Raw genomic sequence first — 9,017 nt, 5'->3', positions numbered from 1 at the left:
CAAATCATTGTATCAATAGTGTGACACCTGTAATACAGTAGTTGTTTTTAGACAAGTTAGCATTACGAGCTAACGTTTGTTTTGGCACTTACAGAAAGGTAGCTATAGAGTTGCCGGGTAGTAGGTGGATTGATAGGTGAAAATCAATATTAAAATTCATGTAGCCCTCCGCGAAAATATTCTATGGATAGGCCTACAGATTTTATGGCCCTTCTTTCTATAATGTAATTGGTTGTGGGGTGTGGCAGAACCACTATGAACAAATATCAGAAATCATACGGTTTATTCTTATCCATCTACACCTAACCTCCAGCAGCTCCATCTCTCCTCAAAGTTGACATGGGTCTGGCAAATGTTGCAAGCTTTAATAAATCCTGCCATTATGCTCACCACTACTCGAAACAGAACAGAATGGAATCTTAATGGAAATATCAAGACATGGACAAACAATTAGAAAAAAAAAACTTGGAAACAATCACCAGCTGCCGAAAGCACTGCGATGCGCTATACATAACGTTATAAAATATAATAAATACAAAAAGGATTTACTACAGTAGCCCCTGTGACACGTAACAGTTTCACAGGGGCTTTTAGATGAGTGAGCTAACGTTTGTACTTACAGAAAGGAAGCTATAGAGTTGCCTTGTAGTAGGTGGGTATCATGTGTCACATTATTCGTGTTGATTTATAACAACGTTTAATTCATTTGCGTTCGTGATTTTCACACAAGCCCTCTGACCAAGTCCCAGCGAGCCAAGTCCCAGCCAACAAGTCCCGCCAAGTCCCAGCCAATCTGGGATGAGTTCCCTCATGAATATTCACGAGCTTCCCACTACCACCCTGCTAAAAAAGAATTTGAGATATCAAAGGTTGGAATGTCATGACGATGTGGCATAAAAAAAGTGGCATCAAAAAAACATATGTTCGAAGGTTTCTTCACACTCACCACAAAATTACAAGGGTCAACTTCAAAACTAAATCTTTTATGAAGAAGTGCGGCTCTTGGGTAAACATTAACAATAATCTTAAAATGAGTTTCTTTAACTTTAGGGGAGACGGGACATTTAATACATTTGTGAAATGCTTTATGTGTAATAGATAAGACTGCTGAAACTGGGACCTTAAAGGGGACATATTATGAAATCAGCACTTTTCTTGGGATTTGGGGTGTTGTTCTGGGTATATGGTGCTCCCACACGCATACAAACTTTGAAAAAAGTCTGTACTTGATTTTTTGAGTAAGATACGCATTTCTGGAAGCAGCCCGCCTCAAGCTACCAAACGAGCGAGTCAGTTTCAGCTCCCGTTCCTACGTAAGATGGGGCGCTCATTTGAATATGACCCCACCCCCTTCAATCAGAGTATAAATAGGACACAGCCTTGTGTTTCATGATTGGAATTCATCATGTCGAGGATTCACAAGAGGTCTTCTGTTGTTGGCTGTATGGACGTCCACAAATCCCTCCATCGTGTCCCAGAGGACGAAAGAGCGACGTGGATTGATTTCATTTTTGAAGGCGAAGTCCCTGCTACAGTTGGCAAAAACCTGTTGGTCTGCGCTAACCACTTTACGACTGACTGTTTCTCCAACTTCGGTCAGTACACGGAAGGATTAGCTGTGAAACTTTATCTGAACGTGGGGTCCCTTCCAACTTTGCGTGGAATACCTACAGACATTTGTAAGTATACAAATAATTTGCTGTGTGTTTCTTTAGTAGATTAGCATGAACTTGTGCGTGTTTGTGGTGTGAGTTTTTCCATTGAAAACGATGAAAGGCGAGGGAAAGCACATGCTCCAAAGCTACCAAGGATGCATTCAGTGAGACAATGGGTGAACTCGATTTTTATAGGTAAACGTTCGCATTGTGGGTAGTTAATGCAAAGGTGACAAAAGGGAGTTGGAGTGACCATCGTGGAGAATGCAAGACAGTTAACGGAATCTACATAACACAGAAGTCATTCGATAGACATGGCCTGAGTATCTGATTTCGTGGCTACAATGGCAATTCAAATACCAACGAAGCTCCCATCCAGAGAGAGGAAGGGAGGTATCTAAAGGTAGGGGAGAGTGGGGTAAAGTGAGACATTTTTTACATTTGCTCCCCTCTAAGCAAGCTAAAATTACATATCAGTCAAATTTACACATTTCCCATTAATTCATGATGTTTCCTAGCAATGGAAATTATCAGAATGTATTCAGGACGAAGGGCAGTGAAAATATGATTGTTTTATAAAAAGTGGTCTTGTGTCTCACTTTACAGGGGTATCAGGGGTAAACTGAGACAGAGCAGCGAAATCAAGGGGGTAAAGTGAACTAGCTGGGGGTAAACCGATCCACTTACTTTATCCACTCTGAAACTACCATAACAACACATGTTGTAACAGTTAGAATCCTGACAGCTCCTGTGTTTGGTTGCAAAGTTAAATATGACAAAGTCACCCACGGACAGATCTGTGTTTCCTGGATCACTTCTCTCATCCTCGGAGCTCTCTTCGTCAGACACATCATCAAGTGGGACAGGGACATCACCCTCCTCAGAGCTGCTAACTACGATTTTCTTTTTGGGTGCTTTCTTTTTCGGTTTTCCCTTTTCTTTGCCATTTTGCTTTTTCCCTGCCAGTTTCTTTTGACTTTCTTTATAAGCCTTTTCAATTGCCTGCTTCTCAGGAGTATCAGTTATGATGGCTGTCTTCACACGCTTTCGTTGGGTTTGTGTTCTGGGGGAACATTTGGGAAGTGGTACGATTTCGCGAGGAGACACATACCCAGGTCGGTTGGGAACACGTGGCACATCTGTCAGCTGGCGGGGCACAGCCATGTGGACCATCTGCAGCGGGTGGACCAGCTGCAGTGGGTGGACCATCCGGATCATCTGCAGTGGCAGGCTGCAGCTCAGGGTTTGGCCGGTCTGACACCATGGATGGTGCAAACGCTCCATCAGGGAAAATGTCTCGGTTAGATGGGAAAATCCCATTGGACCTAAATCCAGAAGTGATGTTGCGTGGTGTCACTGCTGACATGAAGGCCTCATTCACAGGTCCTGCAATCTGGTAGATGGAGACTGTTTTTCCAGGGTTAGATCTCATTCACCCATCAAGAGCTTGGCTGTATTGGGTCTTGAACGGGCCATACGGGTCACGTCGAGAGGCTGCATGCGATAGGATGTGTGGGGAAGGAGAGTGAGCAGAACAATACCGTTGCTCTTGGCTATTTCTACTGCTTTGAGTGAGATGTGAGCCTTAAGATTATCCAGGATAAGCAGCATGGGACGGTCAGGGGTGCAGTTAGTGTGCTGTATCAGGTGATCAAGGAACTCAGTCCCGTTCTGGTGGAGGTACTTTTGGCTCCTGGAGGTGCTCCTATCATGAAGTAGTCCTTAAACTTAACTCTGGGGAAGACAAACTAAGTGAGACCCTGTCTCACTTTACCCCGCAGCATTTGTCTCACTTTCCCCCACCACCACCATTTTAGAAAAAACGACCTCTCTCAGTAATTCAGGCTAATCTTCAGCTAGCATCATTACATGGTTTTGTATGTTGGTAGTTCATCAACATGTATGATATAAGTTTTTCTACCTGAATCAATTAGCTTTGGCACAACAGTTGATTAAGTTGACAGCAAGAAAATGTACTTTTACATGCAAAAAAAATATTTTTGTGAAAAAAACATGCTTACCACAGCACCAGGAGGTTCTCTCCTTCATGGCCAAGGGGAAATGGAAGGGGCTTGAAAACATAATGGTCACATGACCACAAATGTGTACCATTGCCTAGATACAGGGGGTCTCTCACATTACCCAATGTCTCACATTACCCCGTTCTCCCAGCGAGAATGTATACAAGTGAATAGCAATTATATATACACGGTGAATATAATTTGTATATTATAGTTAGGCAGTGGCTATTCGTACGCCGACCAAGCTTGTCACGTGACCACTGCTCGGCGCTAACCCTAACCGGGCCGACCGTAATTAGAGTAATTAATTATAGTAATAACCCTAACCCTTACCATAACCATAACCTGCCGTGAAAATAGACTAATGCAGTATTTTTACGGCCACTGCGTTATAGTTATGCTTGATATTTAAACGACACAGAGCTATGTATGCAAGATAAGGTTGACGTCTCTTTTTTTTCTCGATAGGCCTCAGAGCATCCTGCATCATCGAAGTTACCTGCTACAAGGGATATTGGCTGCAATACTGAGCCACCTCAGAGACACCATGTTGGCACACAACTCTCTTTGAAGACTCTTCATTCACATTAGAGAAGTGAAGGTTGGTAGTGTTTATACTGTAACAGTGCAGTCATGTTTTATTCCTAAGAATGCCCTATCATAAATATATACCTTTTGTTACAGCTGTCCAGGCTACTGTGTCCTTCAAGGACTTTGGCACATCCACTGATCCCTTCACAGGCCCATTGCCTGTAGCATGCTCGACACCTGTAAAGCCGCCACCATCTAATAGACCTCGGCTGCAGCAGCAGGAGGAGGAGGAGGAGGAGGAGGATTGTCTCGAGGGCAGCGCAATACTGGCTTCTGAAGGGCTGGACGCAACCTTTCACCCTGAAGACTCGGTCATAACTTTGCCTGAGTCAACATTCATGTCGTGAGTAACTGAAATATCCATGTCTCAATGTATATAATCAGTTATCAATTTTTTTGTGGAATTGGATGGTGTGTACTTCAGGAGTTCTGCTTTATAATGCTTTTTTAAAGTATTTTGTTATTGTTCAAACAGTTTGAAAGAGTTATTGATTAACTAATTCCCCCCCCCAGAAATGCTGAATCCACATCCAAACACGATATAAGGAAGTACATAGTGTACGAGACCTGTCTCATGGAGCTGTTCGAGGTGTGTCCTGTGTGCAAGCGTGTTTGCAGTGTGAAAAACAAAGTGCTTGGGACATTCATATCAGTGAAACAGTGAAACAGTTGGCAAAGCCAACCTCTTCTGGATAGCACACCAGCTGGGAACTTGCAGCTTTGAGCAGCAGTGTACATCAGTGGAGCCTCTTTCTTCAAAATTCAAAGGGTAAATGAGTGAATAAGTAAATAATAATTTGCCCCATTGTTGAACATGGCATATGTTTTACATTATGAAGTCCTATTTTTTTTTTTTTTTTTTTTCAGGTGCTCAAGGCGATGCATCCGCAGATTTTTCTGTATGATACCTTTCGTCGGCATGCCCGAATGTTTATAGAGCCAGCTATTGTCCATAAATGGAACCATTCCCAGGATGTGATGCTGCAGCAGCTCAGCAAAGAAAGAAAAGTAATACTTGGTGGCGACATGAGGGCTGATTCTCCAGGTATATATTTTGAAATGCCAAGAGTAGGATATGTCTGATTGTAAATGACTACGAATACATACATACAGTACAAACGCATACCAGACAAATAAAATATTGTGACTATGTTTTCACAGGGCACTGTGCGAAATTTGGGTGCTACACCATGATGGACCTCAACACCAAAACTATTGTCGATCTCCAGTTGGTTCAGGTAGGCGTGACGAATAAAGTGTAGTGTTCTGTTTCTTACTTAATTTTTGTCAATGTCACAAATTTTTAATATGGGCCCGTATGGCATTGTTGGATGCACGTGGTGTAACCATCGATAGCATCGTCACTGACCGTCATCCACAAATCCAGAAATGTCTGAGGGACAACAACATCACTCAATTTTATGACGTCTGGCACATGGAGAAAGGTACACTCACCCAACGAAACATTAGAAACCTATAGCAGGGACCCCCTTTTGCCTTCAGAACAAGATACAAGAAGTATTCTGTACATATTTCGGTGCATAATGATAGGATAGTATCTTGTAGTTGGGGAAAATGTGTGGAATTCATATTGGGTTCACTTCCGATTCTTAAAATATTTATTCTGATTTGTAGGAATTACAAAGCAACTACATAAAATTAGCAAAACCAAGGACTGCCAGAAAGTAAAGACGTGGATGCGAGCCATCAGAAACCACATCTATTGGACGGCGGCATCGTCAATAACCGGGCCGGAGAGAGTGGCAAAATGGACCTCCCTCCTGAACCATGTTCAGGATATTCATACTCATGATGATCCCCTCTTCCCAAAATGTCTGCATCCAATTCGCAGTACAACGGACAAGAGTAGATGGCTCTCAGGAGGTTTGTCTCATTCTCTTTTCAAAACTGGTTTGACTATATTGATTAGCTGCAAGTCCAGTCATTACCAATAAGTAGGATATAATGTATGATATTTTTGTCTTTCAGCAACTCCTGCATTCTACAAGCTGGAGAAGGCGCTGACCAAGAAGACAGTCCTGAGGGATATAGCAAAGCTCAGTCCCCACCACCAGACGTCCTCTTTGGAGGCATTCCACGGCGTGATCCTGCGGTTCGCTCCTAAAAATGTGGTCTATCCATTTCTAGGAATGCTGTGCAGGTAAATTAAACTGCGATTACTTGTTGTGAACATTTGCCCATTTCTTGCAATTATTTTCATGTTTGATTCTTCTTTTTAATGTCAGACTCTACCTGGCTGCACTGCATTACAATGAGAATTCTGATAGAGGACAAGCCACTACGTCATCAGGGGATCTTATGTTCAGACTGACCTTTCCTAAGGCCAGGAAGGGAGAGTACAGAGCCAAACCAGTGCAGACTGAGGCGACATTCCGTAAGTGTCAACTTTTTTTTTTACTCAGAAAATGAACATTTATATTGAACATGAGACAAAGTACTGCAACTCGGGTACTTCCAACACAATAAATGAACAAATAAATACACATAAATACCTCAAAATATACCAAATATTCAAAGTGAAAAATGTCAATGCATGAACAGTTAATCAATGAATAATCTAGTAACTAGTGATTCCCTTTTGTGTGTATTGCACAGAGTATGTGAATGATTTGATGGACATGATCATGGAGAAGGTCTTTGTCGACCCAGCATCCTACAGAGCTGAGATTCTGAAGATAAACATCCCGCCGGAACTGTCCTCAGAATATGAGCATCCAGACAAGGAGGAGGTCATCGCCAGCTACGTCTCCAGATTTAATCAAGGGAGGGTGGTTTGAAGCCTCCGTATATTCCATGGGCGTCCGGAAATTCCCGGTGTATGCGAAGAACCACGCATGATGGGATAACAACCCGTATCTTCCGCCCAAGGAAGCCCCAGCACCAGCTCACAAAATGTCTGTAGGCTAAATACCTGTAACGACTGAGAAAATGTAACATTGTTAGTCAACAGGTTCTACAATGTCAACATCTGTGTTCACATTTTCTCATTGAATTCAGTGAATTCTTCACTTATACTGTATTTAGATGCACAAATATTCATGACTGCATTCAATAAATGTTTATTGTATCTGTACAATGTTTTATGTGAATGAATGGGTAATATGCAGTATCTGCTTATGAAAAAATTGGCTTGTTAAAATATGATGTGAAATTGTGGCTTTGGCTGACTTTATTTTGTTTATTGTGTATGAACAGTCAAGTAGGTTATTATATGTAAAACTCACTGCTCTATCCCCCGTAGTCGCAAAGGACCGTAGTCAGCTCTGTAGATGTTGCATGCGTTCTGCAGCGAGAACACATTCAGACAAACCGGTTCTAAACCTGGATGGTCTATCATGCAGGGAGGCCTTTCATCCAGCTGTTCCAGCCGTCTTGTAACCTATTATGGATAACATGAGGTGAGTATCTGCAGTGGCATGTTATCAGAAATCATGCACTGCAAACAAGTGTAGGTAAGGGTTAGGTAGCTGCTAATGTTACCTGAGGCACCTCAGGTAGCATAAGTTCTCCGGCTCTGACTGCATTGTGACAAAGCACCTGATGATGATGTGATGTCGAATCCAGACAGAAGCGCCTCAAGGCCATGAAGCGGCGAGAGCCGAGCGGGAAAAAATGATGATGTATACAAAAATATGTTATGTTTAAAAATGTTCATGTTTAAATGAGAAACAATTGTTTGATTAAATTGTAGTCTTTTTGATTGGATAAAACAAATTATTTCTGATAGATATTTCTTAAATGAGAAACAATTGTTGGAGTGAATCAATATTTTTTTGTTTAGGATTTAACATACGATTTAAATGTATTAACTTCATTCAAAGAATAGAATTATACTTGGTGCCAAGTTGTATTATTTTGTTTTTATGAACATAGGAAATATTGTTTGAGGCAAGCTATATATTTGTCATTGGCTCAAGTTATGTAATATAGATGTGAACCATTACCCTTGTTTTTTTTAATTGGTTCAACAGAAGGCTTTTTCCAGTGTGGCACAATTTCCACATGCACTGGAAAAAGGGTTTTAAGCCGTACTTCATCTGATTATTATTTTGTAATTCAATTCAAATAAACATTTTTTGTTTTATTTTTAAAATAACTTTTTTTTATTTCAAAATACTGTGAAATATAGATATTTTTAATTAGGAGCTCAATTAAGAAATATCCATTTTGACAAATGTAAAATTTTAAGGTTGTGTATTCAACTGATTAATAATTTTGTCATTCAATCCAAATAATTTGTTTTGTTTTCTTCCTAAAACACTGTTATACTTGATTAGGAGCTCAATTTAGAAATATTTGTTCAGACAAATGTACAATTTCAAGGTTACGTACAAGCCTGCGCATGCGCATTAAATACAAAGACGCTTACGACTACTGGACCAAACCGCAGTGTTGCCAACTTAGCGATTTTGTCGCTATATTTAGCTACTTTTCAGACCCCTTTGGCGACTTTTTTTCAAAACAGCGACAAGCGACAAATCTAGCTTCTTTTTCAGCTGCTATTGGTGACTTTTGGCGACTTTTTGAGGTGAAAGCACTAGCCTTGACCAGAGTGACGATGACTCACTGGTTCTGTGAGCTAGGACAGTCTGTCTGTGTCTGGAGGGAGGTCTGGAGTTGGTCTAACTCTGCCATTTAGATTGTTAATATATATTGTATATTGTGTGGCGGCAGTAGCTCAGGTGGTAGAGCGGGTTGGCTGGTAATCTGAAGGTTGTTGGTTCGATCC

General features: G+C 41.3%; 1 protein-coding gene across 5 annotated transcripts; it reads left to right on the top strand.

Moving 5' to 3' along the window:
* The first annotated feature begins 1,356 nt into the window (after positions 1 to 1,356).
* LOC130391510 (uncharacterized) lies at positions 1,357 to 7,977 on the top strand. 5 transcript variants are annotated; one of them, XM_056601703.1, is made up of 11 exons: positions 1,357 to 1,679; positions 4,145 to 4,277; positions 4,361 to 4,610; positions 4,781 to 5,036; positions 5,135 to 5,312; positions 5,429 to 5,505; positions 5,655 to 5,712; positions 5,903 to 6,151; positions 6,257 to 6,428; positions 6,514 to 6,662; positions 6,884 to 7,977. In XM_056601703.1, the coding sequence occupies exons 5-11, from the start codon at positions 5,147 to 5,149 to the stop codon at positions 7,063 to 7,065; spliced, it is 1,053 nt and encodes a 350-aa protein (XP_056457678.1). In that variant the 5' UTR covers positions 1,357 to 1,679; positions 4,145 to 4,277; positions 4,361 to 4,610; positions 4,781 to 5,036; positions 5,135 to 5,146; the 3' UTR covers positions 7,066 to 7,977. The 5 variants fall into 5 exon arrangements, 3 of the variants coding, with proteins under 3 accessions (XP_056457678.1, XP_056457679.1, XP_056457680.1); XR_008896910.1 differs by lacking the exon at positions 5,655 to 5,712; XR_008896909.1 differs by having other exon boundaries at positions 5,624 to 6,151.
* The last annotated feature ends 1,040 nt before the right edge of the window (positions 7,978 to 9,017 follow it).

This window comes from Gadus chalcogrammus, chromosome 11, assembly GCF_026213295.1.
Source record: "Gadus chalcogrammus isolate NIFS_2021 chromosome 11, NIFS_Gcha_1.0, whole genome shotgun sequence".
In the NCBI taxonomy this organism is placed as follows: Eukaryota; Metazoa; Chordata; class Actinopteri; order Gadiformes; family Gadidae; genus Gadus; species Gadus chalcogrammus.
The sequence above is the reverse complement of the archived record's forward strand: the minus strand, read 5'-3'. Positions and strand labels throughout refer to the sequence as shown.

Excerpts from the sequence above, each read along its gene's own strand:
- LOC130391510 (XM_056601703.1), top strand. The coding sequence starts at position 5,147 with ATGCATCCGCAGATTTTTCTGTATGATACCTTTCGTCGGCATGCCCGA. Across the intron at positions 6,152-6,256 it reads GAGTAGATGGCTCTCAGGAG|CAACTCCTGCATTCTACAAG; the intron begins GTTTGTCTCATT and ends TTTGTCTTTCAG. Across the intron at positions 6,663-6,883 it reads GCAGACTGAGGCGACATTCC|AGTATGTGAATGATTTGATG; the intron begins GTAAGTGTCAAC and ends TGTATTGCACAG.